Here is a 21296-nt window from a genome sequence, read left to right as displayed (position 1 = left end):
GGTTGGCGGTATTGCGAGAGGGGATGGAGGTCCAATGTAAGGAGCGATTAGGATGTGACTTGATGGTGCGCTTAGGCCTGTTGGAGGTATTGCGAGAGGGAATAGAGGTCCCAAGTATGGGGTGCCTAGGATGTGGGGGGGAGTTGATAATTCGTTGAGACATGGTGGAGAGGGGGGGATGCTCGGTGTGCGTGAGGAGTGACTCTTTGAGCGTGTGGAGATCTTCTTTCACTTGGAGGAGGGTGGTCATGATTGCGTCCAGCATGCCGTTGGGTATGGGGTTAGAGTTATTGGAAGGGTAATCAGTAACAGGAGGGGTGAGGCAAATGCGAGACGTGTGGAGACTGGTCGAAGCGGGGGGCAAGTGTAGTATTGGGGAGTGAGAGTGGGGGGGGGGGATGTTGAGGGGGGAGTGGGGACCAGGAGTGGAGGGGGAGCTAAGGTTGGGGAGTGAACTGTTGAGGGACGAGTGGAGGCTAGGAGTGACGGGGGTGCATGGGGTGGGGGGGGGAGGTGTTGAGTGTTGGGTGTTGGTCTGGAATGCGTTGAATGCCGAGAATGGGGGGGGGCGCTGTTGGGGGAGGAGTGAAGGCTAGGAGTGGCGGGAGTGCAGGGAGTGGGGGGGAGAGGTTGAGGGAGGGGTGTATGTCAGGAGTTGTTTGAGTGCAGAGAGTAGGGGGGGAGATGTTAAGGGAGGAGTGGGGGCCCGGGGAGTAGAGCAGGGAGTGGTGGGAGAGAGGGCACCGTTGGAGGGGAAGCTAGGTGCGGCGGTAGTGTAGGGAGTGGCGGGGTGGAGATATAGAGGGGGGATTTGGGATGGCATAGAGTCGGGTTGTGAGGGTCAGAGGCGGTGGGTCGTTCTGCGACGTTAGTTGGAGGTGAGGGGTTCTGGTTCAGTTGGATTGGTGTATGTGTGGAGGGGCAACCATTGGGGAGGTGCTCTTTGAAAGTGGGGAGCAGGTTGTCGAGTAGTTCCAGGTTTCTGTCTGTGGATTGAATTAGAACAATCCTGTTATTGTAAATAGTAATGGCTGTGCTGCCTGGGAAGAGTTTAGAAGGTGCGATGGAGAGAGTTAGTCCATGAGCGGATTTCCTGGTGGTGGAGACGTTGAGTAGAGTAAGAAACGCTTTTTTCCATTGAGCTCTGCGTGCTGTGTGGAAGATGATATCAGTGTTCAGGGATCCATTTACCGGAGAGAAGTAGGTGTTGGCAAAGGGTGTTTCAGGGTGGGACCTCAGGAAGTTGTGTTTAAAGCGTTTAGCGGCTTTTTTTGTGAGTGCGGGTGGGTAGATTATTTTATACGTGTGCTTGCCGCAGTGATCCATGTTAGGATGGCGTCAAGGCGGGTGTGGGGGAGTGAACAGAGTAGATATACAAGAGCACAGGTAAATGCCGACAATAAATTACAAATAGATGCCGATAATATGTCACATGGGTCATACGGGATAAATGCAAACACTATGTTACGTGGATCAAAGAGGCACTAGCGAAAAAGCAAAATATATGTGTTAGCAGCATACACCATTATATAATAATCAGATATGCATATAATACAGGTGGACTAATGTAGCAAAAATACATACATATGCCCACAGCAAGTTAAGACTTCAAGTGAACTAATGAGCAGCCAGAAGTGTAAGAGGTAGCGATCGGTGCCCAGTAAATTAGGTGTAGGTAAATATATCCAAGACACAAGTAGAAGTATAATACTGCAATAAAGGCATACACTAAATGCCGATGATATGTTGCATGGGTCACCAGGGATAAATGCCAACACTATGTTCCATGGATCAAAAGAGGCACTAGTGGCAAATCAAAATATAAGTGTGTTAGCACCATGATACAAGTAGAGGTATAATACTGCAATAAAGACATGCACTAAATGCCAATAATCTGCTACATGGGTCAAAAAGGGATAAGTGCAAACACTAAGTTACATGGAACCAAAGAAGCACTTAGTGAAAAATCAAAATATATGTGTTAGCAACATACACATTTCACGCAAATTCTATTGCTCAGCAAACTGTTCAAGATGGCTGCCAAAATAGTGAATAGTGAATAAGGCAGCAGTGTTAGTCCTTTGTCTGTTGTTCTCTGTGTTCAGAGAGATCAGTTTCCCTTTCTTCTAAGGGAGAGTTAGTCCTATTTCTATGTACATGCTTCCTAGTTGCTGCTTGGTGGGGAAGAACGAGACTTATCTCAGTTTAGGTGACCCTTGATCTAGTTGGAATGCATCCTCACGTTCAACTCGGGGTGGTGGTGGTGGTGCAGGAGGGGATTTATTTCTACAGTTTTATGGCCCCAGCCATTTTGAACAAAGGAAATGTGTACCGGCGAACGAGGTAAATAAATACCTTCTTGTAGATCTCTGTTGTTACCAGCAAGTGTTGCAAAGTGGTGCACACAAGGAACACAGCTACAGCGCGCAGCGCCCACTGGCAGGATTACGTGCGTGCAGCCCCTTCCGACTTCGATAGGCGTTGTTTTAAAACGCCCTATTGCCTGATCCCTCTCCTGTGTTTCTCCTGGACAGCGCCGTGTTGCCATGTGCACTCCCGTCCGCCTCGGTCTCAGAACCCAGGCATCTCCGCTGGTCAGTGGTGCAACCACCGCACCTCAAGTTCCCAGCGCATACGTTGTAGGCTCATTCTTCCGCCGTCAGTTATCCACCCCGGGTCCCGCCCGCCTCAGTGTTCAATTCCCGCCGCTCCTTGGGCGGCGGCGCCCCTCCTCTGATCGCCTCCGGCTCCCGTCACAGGCGGGGAAGGCTCGACGTTCCTCCGGGCAGTCCCGTCCTCCCCAGGGCTCCGCTCCGTCAGCCGCTGCTCCTGTGGCGGCGAAACACGTCTCTGCTCGCCTCCCGCTGAGTGGAGTAGACCCTCCAGAACCTGCCGATATCTCCCAGCACCTGTGCAGCACCTCGGCACCTCGGCAGCAGCAAACCAACCTCTGCCGCTAGAGCACGCCTCAATGGCCAGACCGCTGGTGTGTCCACTTCTGCCAGGTCCAGCGCCAGCAATGGAGCTTGCAGGCGATCGGTCACCTCCGGTGCACAGCCACAGCTCGTCCCGACGGCCGCCACTGACTCACGGGCAGCCACAACTTGAACAGGCAGCCGTGTCGTGTTCCGCGTCTGGCCAGGGGGCGCCCAGGGACCAGCGAGGAAATCTGGGCTGACTCGGTCCCCTCCTGCGATGTTCCGCCTCCCGGCAGGTCGGGGATCCCCAGCAGGTTTTCGACCTCCGCCAGGCAGGTAAGGAAGACGATTGTTGCTTGATTGTGCATCCAGTTACTTGTTGATCCCGTTACTTGTCACTCCAGTTACTCGGTTGTTTTGTACAAAAAGAGGTGGATGCAGCAGGGTGCTAACGGAGATAGACATCAGAATTAGGATCTCCAGCACTTGGAGCTCTTACCGAGAGCTCCTACCCGGCGGCCATCTTGCTTATAGAAGTACATAAATACAAAATTTATAATTTACAATACCAATAGCTCAAACTTTTCTAATGCGAGACCTATTGCATTGCAAATGCTTGTTTGTTTTATTTTAGCAGTCCGAACCTTCCTTTATGCAGCAGAAGGGAGGGCTAGTGAGATGCGTGGGGTTGATCGTGATCACCAGGATTAGGCTCCCTTTAGCGGCATCTGGCAATCACTGCGGGGACAGGGAGCGTGGCATCTGGCCGATAAAGACAGATGTACCTCCTGCGTTGTGGAACGGCTGTGCAGAGATGGCGCACGAAGCGGAGCACAGCCCCTCCCCAAGCAAACAACCCCAGCTTGGAGCACTACAAGCGATGTATCAGCATAGTTCTATTTGCCACAAAAACTGTAAATCAGTCTGCGTAGGTAAAATGTTGAATATTAAACACTAATTTACATTCAGTCAGAAAGGAAAGGCACGTATATGGCTGTTGAGCAGCGAAGAAAGCTAAAGTAAATGGTAGAGAAATGCATAATCTGAGCCTCTGCTCCTGACATATAATCATTTGCATGCTGTATACCTCACACAGATGTAATCAGTGGAACGTTATGATACGAATCTTCCTAAATGTGTGCTTGCAAATGCTTTTTGCCATGGCAATTTAAATTTTTTATTTCCCCGTGAGTTGTGGGATTTTCCCAGTCCGTTATGCCTTGTACTTTTTACCAGCTTCCACCTGAAAGGCTAATTTGGCAGGTACAGTCCAGGTTCTGTCCAGGCCACAATACATAATCCGTTTTATTTGCAGCTAATGGCTATGGAATGTATTTGAAGAGCCATTAATGTCAGCAGACTCATGACACTAATACGTTTAGACCTCTCAGCTGCATTCAGCACTGTCAACCGTCCCAGGTTCGTTTCATGGCATGGGTAGTAGAGCAGATGCTCCCCAAATTGATCAAATCCTTTCAAACATGCTATAGTCCTCCCGTTTTCACTCTAGATATCACACATTTGGCTACATTGTACCTCAAGGGTCTGCACTTTGTGCAACACTTTTCATTGCCTATGTGGTCCACCCAGTTGATCATTGTGCCGCAGAACAGAACTTCTGATGGCAACTTCTAACCATAGATTCCTCACCTTTAGAATATCCCAAAGGTGCCAGAGTTGATCTGTAGATTTGTATCAGCTGTGCTTCCCCGCGTTAGTAGGTGGCTCCACTCTGGCTCGATCGCATCCTGGAAGTGGCAGTGAATATAAGCACCACCCCGACTCTGAAGTCCATTCTTATCAAATGTTTCAACGTGAATCCGTACCTCCTACCCAACTTTGTAAGTCCTCCAATGGATTTTCAATTCTACCAAAACAGTGTACTAAGGAAGTATGGCCATCCAAAAATGGCAGGCTTTTAGTTGCACTGAGACTGTAACAAGCAGATGTCACTTGTTGTGACTTTGGTTTGTGGACTCTTGTCACGACCCCCTAGTTGTGTGACCAATGGGCCCTAATGCATCCAAAGGGGATTCAAGGCCAGGAGGCGAAACTGTTTGTTGTTGGGCATGAAAGGAAGTCACAATCTTCCTCCATGTTCTGCTCCCATTTTAAGCTGCAAGCCCAGGCCAATTCATAAGGCATTCTTGTGACCTCTCCAGTTCCCACATAGAATATTTGGGTAAGTTAAAGTCTAAGTCCAAGTGCAAGACAGCGAAGTGGGACTTTTAATCTTCCTCATCCTGCCCCTTTGGGTCTAAATAGAAGGTGTAAGGATGTCCAGCTCTAAGCAGCGCTACTTTGAGGTCACCAGCTGTGGAGCTGATACTGCGGCTGGTTCTGATATGCCCAGATTCTGTAGTAGCTTTGCCTTCAAGGAGGCCATTTTGCAAATCTTAGTGTAATTCTGAATCCTAGTATGCCATTAAGCCCCAAGGAGCCATAGGGGTCGCCTCCATTTGGGTTACCACCAGCGGGACATTTACCAATGCCATCTGTCCTCTGAGACCCCTTTCCAGGTCTGTATTAACCCTGGTACATATTCCACAGTGGCCCCAAGATCCACACTGGTTCTGAGGACATCAGTGCCAGTACTGACCGCATTGTTGTTGGACCACAAACCGATGTCAGTCCAGGCTCGACTTATGTTGCGCTACGAGATCACCAAAGTGCAACCAGTTGTTATGCAGCCTGACTCTAACCTGGTACCTCTACCATATACAACTATCAGCAGAGGCTCATGCTCCTTTTGGCTCTGACACTGATATTATTTCAGAACAAGGAGTATCCCAAGATACTAATGAAGATAGGGAGGGTGAGGGCTTTATTCCACCTCATTATACTGATGATGCTTTATCCTTTGACTTACAAAATGCCAGTGGGCTTGATACCTCCCCTGAAACAGAGCTAGAATCTCCACATGCTCCTCCATTAAAGGAAAGTGCATCATTTGCATTGGTGGTTTGGAGGGCAGTTGAGGTATTAGAATTTCAGTTGTCCTCCTTTGAGATCAAGATACATGTTCTGATGGAGATTCTCCAGTGAGGGCTGGTAACATAAAAGCCCCGACTTGATGGCTATGTGGTTGAAACCAGGTTTTTGTCCTTTTGATTAGTCGGCAAGTAGCTAGGTAACTTGTTTCCGTCCAGTGCTCCAGATAGAGAATCTAAATGGATTGATTATTTTGACAAACAGATCTTTTCTTCTGCCAGCTTGGCACTCCGATCCAGAAACGCCGTCTGCCTCTTAGACCTCTACATGCATTCCTTATGGGGACATGTTTAGCGATATCTTGTCAGTAGTCCTGGAGGAACTTAGAGCCTCCCTGGCTCTGACTATCCATGATGGATAGGATATGGTGAAAAATGTCATCCATATTGGCCTAGAAGCCACAGGTTGCATTGGAGAGGGTTTGGTATCACAGACCGGATTGTATGTGCATTTGCAGGGATTGCTGATGGACATGCTTTTTGATGGTTCTAGACTCTTCGGAGAGCAGAGCTCTGCTTGGACAGTGAAGACTTTAGGACCAAAGTGCATTCATGGGGCCTATAAACAACAATTCCTCCATTGGTTCCCCTAATATAGGGGCTATACTAGGGTTTTGGCCTATAGACAATAGCAGCCTTCCCAGCCAGTGATGCAGAAGACAGCCCAGTCCTTTCAGGGCATTGAATGTGTTCAAAGGTGCTGTCCCTGCAACCCATTTACTCCCATCCCACTTTCCTCTGTCGCCAGAATGAACCTCAAATAATTATCTGGCGATCGTAGTGTAGGAGGGGCATCTTTTAATCAAAATTTGCCACTGAGTAGGTACCAGACTTTGGGAGAGGCAAGGCCTGTTATTAATACTACTTCCTCATTCCGAAAAAGGACCTGGACCTCAGACCTAACCTTGACATTTGGCCTCTAAAATGCCTTCCTGCGGAAGGACAAATTCAAAATGTTGATGGCTGATTCAGTCTGCCCTGCACATGGAAGACTGGATGTTGGCTGTGGATTTGCAGGACGTTTATTTACTTCCTCTTTGTCATTACATCAGCCCATTGCGTAAGTGAGCTGCTGCCCCTCTCAGTGCAACCGTCTTATACCACTTTCATTCTGGACAAATTGGTGCGGAGGACTCTGGCTGCCCTTTTTCCAAAGGTTGTGACTCCCTTTCACGTTGGACAACCGATCACACTGCTCACTCCTGAAATAGACTGATATGCTGCATCAGTTAGACCTCATAAGGACCTTAATTTTATTTTATTTTAAAGATCGTACCAAGACCCTTCAACTGGATTATCATCTCTTATGGGGGGTTTTCTGGAGCGAAGAAATGGAAGGCGGTGCAGAAGATGGGTAGTCCTCTGTATTAAAGTATTGTTTTAAATTGTCCAAAAAGAAGCCCAAGGATCTGAGAGCCCATTCCATCAGAGCCAAAGCTTCTACAATGGCATTGGCCCAAGAAGCTTCGATTCTAGAAATCTGCCAGGCTTCAATGTGGGTGTTGCTGCATACGTTATGAAGCACCACTACCTTGCCAGCCAGTTCTGATAACAGTCACTTTGCTCCCCTGGTCCTGCACAACCTTTTGATCCAGTCCACTCTCCAGACCTCCCCCCCCCCCCCCCCCCCCTTTGGAGGTACTACGTTGGTATCCATTCCAAAGATCAGGAGTCTGTGGTTAGAAGAATCTATTAAAAGCACAAGTTATTCTCTTTCTGATGGACACTTTCACTGCAAATTCCTCACTGACCACCATGTTCTTTAGAATGTTCTCTAATTAACATCTAATAAGATCCCAAGATTAATATCCATCACACTGCCACCAACCATTGTTCTACACTTGCCATCTGAGAGTGGAGACTGCTCTTTTCTGTGAAAGCAGCAATGCTTGTAACATCCTTTCTCTTGCAATGTTTTCCTTGGTAAACATGCACGTGTTTGCAATGTAGTCTCATTCCCTAGCTGATCCATAGCAATGCCAGTACATCTTTTGGTATTAGCATGATTTAAAAATGTCTCATTCTCTTCCTAATCCTAAAAGGTATTTGAACACGAAACTGTGTAGGAGTGGCAGAGACTGCTTTTGTCATACTGAAAAGTTCAGCATTGTATAGTTGTGTTGTATTGTTGCGTTTACATTCTGTTTACTACCCCTGTATGGGATGCTGAAGTGCTTGCCTGCTCAGATGCGTGGGCTGTGTGGTTGAAAGTGTGTTATCTTTTTTTTGTCATCTTATGTGGGAACTGTTTTCATATCATGTGTGATGATCACCGATGTACAGTGGTGTTAAGGGGCATAATGTGTAGCAGTGCGATGGATGTAGTGTGAGAAATAAATCCTATAAACAACAAAGGTACCAGAGGGTCTCAAAAAGGTGTGCCCAAAAGAAATAGAGAGCCAACCAATCCCTAAAAACCAAAGTGATGCGTCACAGAAAATTCTCAACAGGATGAGAAAAATACCCATCAGTCACCATACGAATCCGCCCTTCATCATTTGGGATTTTATCCGTACCACCCGTCTGAGAAGTTCGGTGCCACACTTAGAGGTCAACCCGGTGGTAAGGGGGTTCCTCACAAGGTATAGGCAATGACAGTGTGGTATACCACTCGGTGTTTATGAGTGGCCAAAGACATGGGACTGGGGTGTGCAGTGCTAGAAAGAGTGAAGGAGTGAAAAAACCAAAAGAGAGTGTGTTAAAATTGGTTTGAAAAAGGCACTTAACTGTAAGTTTATTCGGTGTGTGCCTAACATACCAAAGTTAAAAATCAATGCAACCTAAGGCTGTCTCATGATGTAGACCGCCTGAGGTAGAAAAGGTCAACTAGTTTCTGCAATTCAGGGACTGTTGTATCCTTGCATTCATCAGGACCAATATACAATTAAAACTACTGCACCAAGTGAACTAAATAAAGTGAAGGGTGACACCGGGATAACAAAAACAAGTGCATAAAGTCACCTGAATGCTTCAGATGCCCTTACAGTCTGTGTTGATCACTAAGGAAAAGAAAAGGGTTAAGTATAGCTGTCGTGATCTAATGGGCTGACCAGAAAGTCCATTTTATGTGGATCAAACGTTACATCACACTCTGAGTATTGACATGCAGGCACTTAATGCTAATATGGCCCAGTTTTAAGTTATTTGGAAAGAAAATTTCGTAAGCCAAATGTCTTTCAGTCCTTACCTCGATCTGTAAGGTGGACTGACCTCACCCCACCTGGCTGCGGCTCAGGGGAAGATGAAGCACCGCTCTATAAAACATGTGAAACACACGTAAAAAACACAATGCGCACATACAGGGACAGAGCACTTCCTGTTATCAGTAGCCGACAAGGAATGGTGTCGGTATCTTTCAAAAGAATATTTTAGTACCCAGCAGTCGCGGAGCCGAGACTCCGTTTAAAGAGGGATACAGTTTGTTGGAAAAGCGCAGCATAGCACGAAGAAGAACGAAAGGCTTCTCTTACCTCTCCGTCGGTACTCCGGGCCGGCGTCCTGGCCGACTGGGGAGGTAACGAGAGGCGAGGTAGCGGTTGTTAATAAGCCGCGCTGCTATTGGTCGCGAGGTCACGTGAAGTCACGTGGGGCGCTTAGCTGACCCGTAAGATTGGTACAAAGTCGGACAAGCCTGCGTTCTCATAGGCTGTAGCACTAAAGGCCGGGAGAGATCATTGGCCGCTCAGACGCTTGGTAGTCATAGCGACGAGGGTAGACATATTATCAACGCAAATGTAAACACAATGCGAACAAAGTGCAGCGGGGGAAAAGAGGCTAGGGAAATATACAAATGCAGTCCTGTATTACTAGTAATGGAGAAAATGCGTAGCTATAAGTCAGTGACACCGGGTCAAACGGTCAATGGTAATTATGACCAGCGGGTCAAAAAAAGGCTGAGAATAGCCGCGCAAGGCAGCTGACAGTGCATGCCTAATTCCTTAAACTCTAAATACAGAAAAAATACCCAGACACAACTTTCTGTGAATATCGCTGTAATAAGTATGGTATTATCAGGGTTAGGCACAAACAGCTGAGGGAATAGCGGAGACATCGGGACTAGGTCCCAGATGTGGTCAGGATATGGTCAAGATGGACAAACACGGTGGGGCGCTGTCACTCCGCCCAGCTAGTAAAATTCAAAGAGGAGAGAAAGTATGGGCAAAGAAATGATGTCAGTACCTTCATCATCTCTAAAGCAACTACTGGCACAGAGAACAACCTATCATAGGTAGAGTGTCCAAACAGGAGAAATGATATACTAGGGCCCTTCTCTGTTGCCGTGGGCTGAATCACAAAGCAGACCAAGGAATATCATCGTTAAGGCCACCTTTGTGTGTCTTCAGCTTAAGTACCCATCTTTGTTCTTTAGTCAGCAGGTACTTAGTCACATCGGCTGTGTGTTTTGGGATAAATGGTTGCTCCAAAACAGTCCAATGGAAATCAGTGGCTAGGTGTTTAGCTTCAAGAAAGTGAGCAGTTAACTTTGTGGCTTGTCTGGCACACCTGATGGTACTCTTGTGCTCAGATATCCGTATGCGGACCTTCCGGGTGGTCATGCCCACATACTTGTAGCCACAGGGGCAGGTAATCAGATAGATCACATGATCACTGTTGCAATTAGTGAATTTTATTTGTTTCCACGGTCTAGCCGTGCCGATATCTATCTCCAATGATTTCGTTGTTTGTGCACAGGCCTGACAATTGCCACAGGGGTGGTGTCCCTGGACAGGAGGAAGGTTCCATAGTGAACCTATCGCCCGTGGCAATCATTGGAGATAGATATCGGCACGGCTAGACCGTGGAAACAAATAAAATTCACTAATTGCAACAGTGATCATGTGATCTATCTGATTACCTGCCCCTGTGGCTACAAGTATGTGGGCATGACCACCCGGAAGGTCCGCATACGGATATCTGAGCACAAGAGTACCATCAGGTGTGCCAGACAAGCCACAAAGTTAACTGCTCACTTTCTTGAAGCTAAACACCTAGCCACTGATTTCCATTGGACTGTTTTGGAGCAACCATTTATCCCAAAAAACACAGCCGATGTGACTAAGTACCTGCTGACTAAAGAACAAAGATGGGTACTTAAGCTGAAGACACACAAAGGTGGCCTTAACGATGATATTCCTTGGTCTGCTTTGTGATTCAGCCCACGGCAACGGAGAAGGGCCCTAGTATATCATTTCTCCTGTTTGGACACTCTACCTATGATAGGTTGTTCTCTGTGCCAGTAGTTGCTTTAGAGATGATGAAGGTACTGACATCATTTCTTTGCCCATACTTTCTCTCCTCTTTGAATTTTACTAGCTGGGCGGAGTGACAGCGCCCCACCGTGTTTGTCCATCTTGACCATATCCTGACCACATCTGGGACCTAGTCCCGATGTCTCCGCTATTCCCTCAGCTGTTTGTGCCTAACCCTGATAATACCATACTTATTACAGCGATATTCACAGAAAGTTGTGTCTGGGTATTTTTTCTGTATTTAGAGCTTAAGGAATTAGGCATGCACTGTCAGCTGCCTTGCGCGGCTATTCTCAGCCTTTTTTGACCCGCTGGTCATAATTACCATTGACCGTTTGACCCGGTGTCACTGACTTATAGCTACGCATTTTCTCCATTACTAGTAATACAGGACTGCATTTGTATATTTCCCTAGCCTCTTTTCCCCCGCTGCACTTTGTTCGCATTGTGTTTACATTTGCGTTGATAATATGTCTACCCTCTTCGCTATGACTACCAAGCGTCTGAGCGGCCAATGATCTCTCCCGGCCTTTAGTGCTACAGCCTATGAGAACGCAGGCTTGTCCGACTTTGTACCAATCTTACGGGTCAGCTAAGCGCCCCACGTGACTTCACGTGACCTCGCGACCAATAGCAGCGCGGCTTATTAACAACCGCTACCTCGCCTCTCGTTACCTCCCCAGTCGGCCAGGACGCCGGCCCGGAGTACCGACGGAGAGGTAAGAGAAGCCTTTCGTTCTTCTTCGCGCTATGCTGCGCTTTTCCAACAAACTGTATCCCTCTTTAAATGGAGTCTCGGCTCCGCGACTGCTGGGTACTAAAATATTCTTTTGAAAGATACCGACACCATTCCTTGTCGGCTACTGATAACAGGAAGTGCTTTGTCCCTGTATGTGCGCATTGTGTTTTTTACGTGTGTTTCACATGTTTTATAGAGCGGTGCTTCATCTTCCCCTGAGCCGCAGCCAGGTGGGGTGAGGTCAGTCCACCTTACAGATCGAGGTAAGGACTGAAAGACATTTGGCTTACGAAATTTTCTTTCCAAATAACTTAAAACTGGGCCATATTAGCATTAAGTGCCTGCATGTCAATACTCAGAGTGTGATGTAACGTTTGATCCACATAAAATGGACTTTCTGGTCAGCCCATTAGATCACGACAGCTATACTTAACCCTTTTCTTTTCCTTAGTGATCAACACAGACTGTAAGGGCATCTGGAGCATTCAGGTGACTTTATGCACTTGTTTTTGTTATCCCGGTGTCACCATTCACTTTATTTAGTTCACTTGGTGCAGTAGTTTTAATTGTATATTGGTCCTGATGAATGCAAGGATACAACAGTCCCTGAATTGCAGAAACTAGTTGACCTTTTCTACCTCAGGCGGTCTACATCATGAGACAGCCTTAGGTTGCATTGATTTTTAACTTTGGTATGTTAGGCACACACCGAATAAACTTACAGTTAAGTGCCTTTTTCAAACCAATTTTAACACACTCTCTTTTGGTTTTTTCACTCCTTCACTCTTTCTAGCACTGCACACCCCAGTCCCATGTCTTTGGCCACTCATAAACACCGAGTGGTATACCACACTGTCATTGCCTATACCTTGTGAGGAACCCCCTTACCACCGGGTTGACCTCTAAGTGTGGCACCGAACTTCTCAGACGGGTGGTACGGATAACATCCCAAATGATGAAGGGCGGATTCGTATGGTGACTGATGGGTATTTTTCTCATCCTGTTGAGAATTTTCTGTGACGCATCACTTTGGTTTTTAGGGATTGGTTGGCTCTCTATTTCTTTTGGGCACACCTTTTTGAGACCCTCTGGTACCTTTGTTGTTTATAGGCTTTCTTGGGGATTGTATCCAGAGCGTGGTCTGTAAACTTCCCCTAGGTCCCCCCCTACCGTAGTGTTTTTGTTGAGAAATAAATCCCCCTTCATGGATTGTATTACATAGCAGCTTTGATAAGCTCTGCATGTCCTTTTATGATGTTTTGATTCTTTCACCAGTTAGCCAATTAAATCTGGTTATCCCTCACCATGACTGTCTTTTTCAATACTTTTGTGCTTTATTTTGTGATAGCTACACTGCAATTCTTTTAATTACCACATTATTTTATCACTAAGAAGTGGAGGCACTACATAAAGAAAAGTTGCGTTATTATCCTCTCCTTTGTGAAAGGGGTAATAGAAATAATACAACTGCTGTGAAACTTGAGCACTGTTGTTTACGGACACTGACAGATCATTAATTTAGCGCAAAAATAGAAATCTGAACAAGTGTACCACATTCTAGGGCTGTCACTGAGCAGATCCATGCAAATATTGTGCATTTATGGGTAAGAGAAACCTGAGAGCAAATTTAAACACAATTGGAACGTTTCCTTGCCCTGCCAATTTTTGGACTACACAAAGACATGATGAATTTACTGTCTCCATTCTTTCAGTATAGGTATATAAAGAAATATTTTTATAGTATTACATTTGTTCATCCTTTAGATACATTGCCTTTGATTTCCACAAAGAATGCAGTAGAATGCGATGGGAGAGACTTCAAATCCTGGTAGACCAAGTAGCAGACTTACAGGATGAGTTTAGGTAAGTGCAATGGTTTCTACTAAGTCTGTTTTATTTTAAAAATATTAACATTTAGGAGGAACTTTAAGAACAAGAAACTAGGTCCACTGGTGAAATTAATCTTTCCTAAAAAAATTTAATTAAAAAAAAAGAAAACTATATAGAGTAAATGGGTGAGACCAAGGACAATGAACATTGATTTTAATTGTCAACTGTTTCTTCCAAAACAGTAGCGAATCTAAATGACAGTAGTTAGTAAATATTAAACCACATAAAGTTATACATTGTATTCCTTCTTAAAAAATAAGTTGGCATGTGTGTAGTGGAGGTGCAAATACACAATTCTCAATATACCCTCATATGTTCCAGTTACTATTGTCAAACATACAGTGACAAATATCTACTTCTTAACAGATATTTCTCTTGAGTTGCTAGTTTTCATAAGTACCTTTTGTAGATCTCCACTACTTTATGTGCAAAGTTGCAGTAATGCCTTTTGGCTGTAAGAAATGCTTGGCAGGGTAATTCTTTATGGCTTCACTCTAGACGTTTTCTTAGTTTCTCATGTTGAAGAACAATCAACTGTGATATGTAATTTGGGTGTGTTGGAATGGGAATGTCCCACTGCCTGGTAAACAGGTATATCTACCCCTGGCGTGAGTAAACCAACTGCATGTGAACTGGTTTCCTGATTTTTACCACCCCAGCTATCCTGCTGATGTAGCTTGTGAACTGAGGCCTATGCCAGTCCCTGGTGATGCCAAGGTCCCAAAGTGGCTCTGTAACCTGGAGAGAGGCACCAAGTCTGCCCTCTTTTAATGCCATACTTGTGTTCTAGGTTGATTACATGAATCAGTAGTAGCAGCATACTGATTTCTGTGAATTAGTAGTCCTGACCTGACATTATTTTTCATAGGGTCCATTCATTTAAAATGTCTAGCTTTAGTGTAACATTCTGTGGGTTGCCTAATGCATGTTAACAGTGTGTATGTGTGACACATAAATGATCGTAAAACTGTGCGATGTGGATATGAGTGTGGGGGCAATGTGGTCAACTTTGGGTGGTGCCTAGTGTAGCATCATGATCTAGTTTTCTCCTGACAGTGAAAGTGTATTGCTTACACTTCCGAAGCTAGAGCGTCAAGACCAAGACACTGAAATGAGGGAGAATGGTGGCAGAACACCCCATATAAAAGTTCTGAAGGCCTTTTTGAGGGACTTAATGGTTAGATGTTTCTGACCACTGCCATTGGGTAGATGATGGGGGCAGATGGTGAGTCTGTGGATTCTTTTAGAGGTGGGGTAGTTTCAAGGCAGGGCTTGCACTTTTATCTGTCCCTTATTACTACTTCAAGAACACTGATGGCAGCCATGTGCAGAGTTTTCAGATTTCATTGTGCCTATATTTTGGATATTACTGCTTGGAGCCAGTGTCCTCACTACCTGCTGTGAGCACCATCACAAGGAACACATGCTGTATCTGCACCTAAGTTTGTTCAATTTCCAAGTTGTTCTTCACCTAGGAGGGTAGTGCTCTGTAGAATACTTGAAGAACTGCTGTGCAACCAAGGCTGGTGTCTGTTTTGACAATCAGTCTCTCAGAGGTGAGGGGCCTTAACTCTTAAGTCTGCAACTTGCTAGAGAAACTGTGGTTCTTCCTGGCGCCTAGAAGCCTGTCTCACAGAAGGTAGAAGAGTGTCTCACCTTACAGGAAGAGTGACTGTCAAGCAGGAGAAAAACAGCTGTGTTTCTGGTTTGTGGAACACCCAGAGGGAGCGGACTACCCAGTGCAAGAAAAACAGAAATCAACCTTTATTGTGAGAGTGTATCTGATCTCCCATAGTGTGGCTCTAGTGGTGAACTGCATGAAGAAGTACATCTGAATAATCTTGTGCCACCCAGCAGTTCTACAGTAAATGACTGGGTGGTGTCTCTGTCCGTGTGCCTCGCTACTTCAGAGGAGCTGTTACAACCTACGCAAGAAACTTCTTGCCCTGGCCCTGAGGTTGCAGTGTCGATTGATGAACAGCACAAGGACTGCCACTCCCAAAAGCAATCGCTGACCAGTTTAGCCTGCCAAGTCAACACCTGAAGCAGTCCATGAGTGAGGAAAGAACGAACTGCTGCCTTAGATGAACTGATGCCATTGAAAACACAGATGGTGTACTCGAACACCCATATCCTCCAGCGCCTATCAAGCTGCGAGACAGAGGCAAACGACCCCAACAACCACTGTTGTAATGTATTGATGAAAGAGAGCCTGCTCTCTTCTCCGGTCCTTCTAGCAAGAAAAATATAATATATTTTTGCTTTCATCATGAAACCAACAGTAGGATCTGAGATAATGTTTGCATTATTTTCACAAACTATGCAAAAAATCTACATTCACAATGGATCTTTTTCTAAAGCCAGTTAACACAATCAAAGGCCTTCTTGCCCTCATTTAAAACTCCTGCAGTTCACTGAACCTATTAAGGACCATGAAGAATGTATGCACTGTTTCTATTTGTGCGACATAAATAACACTTAACACAACCAATTTGAAATGTGTTTAATGCATATAGCGATATATCTTCCAGATGAAAAGTATAACTGGAGGCCCCAGTTTGAAGACCTAGATTTTAAAAAAGAAATAGGATTGGTTTCTTAATGGGTTTTGGGGGAATATGTGATGAAAAGTGAGTCAATTGAAGGGGATTTTACATCCCTTCAACACATTTGAGAACAGACCTGAGCTAATCATGAGGAAATGTTGTTGGAACGTTTCTATAAAATTCAAGTTTAAAATCATCTAGTCAGGAGTCTCGTCCTATTAAAGATACTTAATTGTTTGTGCAGTAATGTTTGCAGAAGGTTCTTTATCTTTTTGAGGGAGCACTAGTGGTGGTATATTTGCTGGGGGAAAGAAATGTCTTCATCATTTGAACCAATACCATCAAACTTTAACATTCAGATAGAAGTCCACAAAAGCTTCATTAATTTCTTCATGACCTAGAAGACTTCTACAATCCGTATTTTCAGTGGAACCTATCCCACAAGATTTCCTAATTCTGCAGGATAGCTTCTTACTGGTCATCCAATTATTTACCACTGATTTGCTAAAGACCTTAGGTACATCAGACAAAACAATCATACATTGACGTTTTGTGCTTATAATCTGAATAATATGGTTTTGTTTCGTTTTAGTCTAGGAGTTTTAATTGCACACACTCTTGCTTACATCCAGAGGCCTGCAACAAAGCTTTTTTGAGATTTTAAACTGGTCTTTCAATTGTCCCCAAATACACTTAAACCTTACTTCTGTTAATCCCCAACACTGGAGAATCCTCTCTCCTCTGTATCAGCTGTTGCTTCTTGGAATAGCACACTTGATCATTATGGTAAAAACTATAGGTTTCTGACATCATACTCACTAGTTGGGTAACTGAGTACATCCCTGCCTTAAAATTCTTCATACGCTCAGGTAAAGGGGACATAGGAGTTGTTAGATCTGGGGGTCTCTAGTTGGCAATAGTATTCACCTTTGTCCAAATAGGGACCCTTACTTCTAAGTCAGGATAAGGGGATTACACTCCTTAATAACTGCTCACCCCCTTTGTAGCTTGGCACGAGCAGACAGGCTTATCTCAGAGGCACTGTGTTAAGCATTTATGAATATACACAGTGATACAGTGATAACATTACAGATGGACACAACACAGGTTTTATAAAAATAGGTATTCTTTATATAGACTTAAACACAAGACCACAAACGACAAAAATCCACAATACTACACTTAGGATTACTAAAAAGATGATTAAAGTCTCTTAGTTCAAGTTGATGGTAAATGTGACAATGTTCTCAACAAAGTACCTGGATGCGTAACGCAAAGTGAACAAAAGGCTCGCAAAAGGGGAGATATTTTGGTTCCGGGACCTGGGGGAGTGGTTATGTCCTTCCTCAATGCTTGCACAGAGTAGGGAACTCGTCTTGAGCCTTACCGGTGCGGAGGTGATGCGTAGATTCTCGGCCTGCGGGCCCATTGCGTTGCGCAAGATGGCGCCTTGATGCGATCAAATGATCGGTTGTGATGCGAGAAGTTGGCGCCCTTGATGCGGCGATGCGATGACACCCATGCAGCCTTGCGACGACTCTGTACTTTGGAGCCGCGACAGGCCCTGCGATACGCTTCTCCGGCGATGCGATGGGGACTCTCTTGATGGTGATGCGACAGCAGGCAGCTTCGATGAACACATGCTTCCAGGGAGATGCGACGAAGGCACGCTTCTCCGGCATTGCGATGATTTCAGCTGCGGCCGCGACACACTTCTCGATGCGTCGCGCTTCCAACTCCCAGCGGCACGCAAGTGACTGGAGTCCGAATTCCCAGCAAGGAAATTCAGGAGGGAGCTGGAGGTGAAGTCTTTTGTCCCTGAGACTTCAGCAGGAGGCAAGCACAGTTCAAGCCCTTGGAGAATATTCTGTAGATGAAAGTCCTTACAAAGTTCCTTCTCCTTTCCCTTGGCAATGAAGAAACCACTGCAGGCCAACCCAACAAACAGCACACTGGCAGAGGGGCAGTACAACTCCTGCAGCTTCCTTGGTTCTTCTCCTTGGCAGAAAGGTTTCTTGTCCAGAAGTGATCTAATTTCTTGGGATCAGGGTCCCAATATTTATACCACAAAATCCTTTGTTCTCTGAAGGCAGAGAGGCCTCTGCCTAGTCCAAACCAGTTCCTGAGCACTTTGTTTACATGACTCTCTTCTTCCTTTCACTGTGCAGGGCAGAGACATCAGCCGCCCCACAGGAGATGGAGCCAGCATAGGGGAGGGAAGATACAGCTCTGGAGCCCTCTGTTGACATGATTCCTCCTCTCCTTTCACAGTGCAGGGCAGAGACATCAGACAAGCCACAGGAGGTGGAGCCAGCATTGTTCAGGTCCCAGGTGCAACTCCTCCCTCCCATCTAGATGCAGATCTCTCTATTCACCACTGGGCTGCCCCAGCCTGTCTCCTGGAATCCCCCAGTCCTGTCACTCACAAACCCAGACAAGGAATACGCAACCCAGCAGAGGAAGGCTCAAATGGTTCGGCAAGCAAATACCTACTTTCTAAAAGTGGTATTTGCAAACACAGAATATTAAAATAAACTTTACTAACAGATGTACTTTATTATTCTGAGTTCAGGCATACTAAATTTCTACCGTGTTAGTTAGGATTATAAGAATGTAATAATCTAACTGCCCATTTTGGCCTATGAGAACAGGTAGCCTTCAATAGTGAAAAACGAAAATGGCTGTAATTCACTATTAGAACTTGCTACACACATCAGAGCATGTCCCACCTTATACTTACAATGCACACTGCCCTTGGGCCTACCATAGGGGTGTCTAATATGAAGTAAAGGGAAGGGTTAGGGACTGGCAAGTGGGTGCACTTGGCCAAGTCGACATAGCAGTGCTAGACTGCACACAGGCCTGGCAATGGCAGGCCTGAGTCACACTTTACAAGCTGCTTCTGTGGGTGGCACAACCAGTGCTGCATGCCCACCAGCAGCTTTTTATTTACAAGCCCTGGGCACACATGGTGCAGTGTACTAGGGTCTGACAGATAAATCAAATAACCCAATCATGGAATAACCAATTAGTACATTAATATAACATAGGGAGCACTTGCACTGTGGCCCTGATTAGCAGGGGCACAGTGCCCAAAGCATTAATCCAGCAAAACGTATCAGAACAGAAGAGACAATCCGTCAAAATGGAAGGGAGATTCACGCCGATGATGCAAGGTCTAACACGAGTGATCTAAATATATTTGAGAGTAGGTTTAAGAAAAGCACCATTCAATTCCAAACTTGACTTTCTTCTGTTCCACAATGCTGGTGACTTTTTACCATCAAATAATTTGTTATGGGTCCCGCACTCCTAGGTAGTTGTTTTGAAAGTTGTTAAATGAGTGTAATACTGTCGTTGGTGCAATTTTTTACCATCCACAGGTGCTCCCACACTTTGTGAAGCAAATCGGTGCAGTCTTGTAGATGAGCTGTTTGCCAGTGTTTTTGTGTTATCGCCTGCCTGGCTGCCCTTGGCTCTATGGAGATATATTTACCTTCTTAATGTGCAGTGGATACATCTGCTTGTATAGTAGCATTAACAGAATAAAGCAGCGAATTGGAGCATGACTGTGCGTTTAACACTCAGTCGACTATGTTTAGGACCTCTGCCAAGTATGGCTTTCTTTCGTTCGCTCCAAAGGACGCAGGTGAGTCGGTCTAAACCTCCACCCCCGCCCCCCAAGCTTCTCTCCGTAGTCTTGCCAACATGTATCGGTGTGGTATTTATATTTTGTCGTAGAGCTTTATTTTGATGTGATACTGGTGCAACATCTTGCCCCAGCACTCCGTCCCCGCGGTGTTATTAGCTGAGGACTGCATTCTTAGAAAAGTGTCCTTGTACTCCTTAACGGTTAGTGACGTCCCTTTCTGTTGCTCCGATGGGACCCGCACCAGGGATTTTGGATGTGTTCATGGGTCTTGTTTCGATCCTGAGAACAGTATCTGATCGTTTCAGTAGACAGCTAGCCAGTGGCCTGATGGTGCACTTCAACACCCAATGCTATATTTGGTAGAAATGACATCTTCCTGATTCTTGGATAGTATACTTTCTCCTAATGGACTCCAAAGACTAAATGCTATCTGTCTTGCAGAGCTCTCCAGTCCTCTCAGATCTCTCTTTTTGTACACTTCACATTGCCCTCCATCTCTTTCTGGGACGATTAGGATGATAAAAGATTGATTGATAGTTTGATCTACGTCACCTCAAAGACTTTCAATGCAGCACTGGTTATTGGGGAAGGATATAAACCCCAGGATATGTTTTTTCAAGCCAGCCAAGAGACCTTTTCTATTTGAGTTCTGCTGTGGTTCTACCTATGAAGGACCATTCCTTCTCAGTTTCCTGCTGCCTTCATCCATACTAATATTATAAAGAGAGAGCCCAAACCTTTGAGGCGGGTAATCTCAGTAACCACATCACCTATCACAACACCCAATACAGCGTTGGAAAGGGCAGTTGCAGCCGAAGGACATAGGCTATGCAGACGGCCACCATATTTTTTATTTTTTTTTGCAGAGTTTTATATAGCGCGAACTCGACCCGAACTGAATCAGGTATCAGAGCGCTTTACATAGCACCAGTTACGTTAAATGAGGACACGCATTCATTTTTGTTAGGCACAGGGAGATTAAGTGATTTGCCCAGAATCACAGGATGTTTGGCGTCGTTACCAAGACTCGAACCCAGATCCCCAGGTCCGAGGTCGAGCGCCTTAGCCATTAGGCCAACTCCTCTATACATTTAAAAGGTAAAAGAACCGTGCCAGCAAAGTAGTCCCTTGTGGGCGTGTCTGCGTTGTGCTGTGGGCTGGGGGCGTGACTAACGCTGGGGGCGTGTGGTACGGCCATCACATCGTGGGCTGTGGGTGTGTGCTGGGGGTGTGACAAACGCTGGGGGCATGACAAATGCTGCGGGCGTTTGTCCGCCCTTCATGCCATGTGAGTCGTACATACAAGCGCCAA

General features: G+C 45.6%; 1 protein-coding gene across 2 annotated transcripts in view; it reads left to right on the top strand.

The window, feature by feature from the left end:
• Nucleotides 1-21296, top strand: part of SACM1L (SAC1 like phosphatidylinositide phosphatase) — a 387094-nt gene that overhangs the window by 239034 nt on the left and 126764 nt on the right. For both annotated transcript variants that reach the window (XM_078688168.1, XM_078688167.1), the window contains exon 13: nucleotides 13661-13759. In XM_078688168.1, coding sequence (XP_078544294.1) covers nucleotides 13661-13759 — 99 coding nt within the window. The remainder of the gene's footprint in view (nucleotides 1-13660; nucleotides 13760-21296) is intronic.

Source organism: Lissotriton helveticus, chromosome 4_1, assembly GCF_964261635.1.
Source record: "Lissotriton helveticus chromosome 4_1, aLisHel1.1, whole genome shotgun sequence".
Lineage (NCBI taxonomy): Eukaryota > Metazoa > Chordata > Amphibia > Caudata > Salamandridae > Lissotriton > Lissotriton helveticus.
The sequence above is the reverse complement of the archived record's forward strand: the minus strand, read 5'-3'. Positions and strand labels throughout refer to the sequence as shown.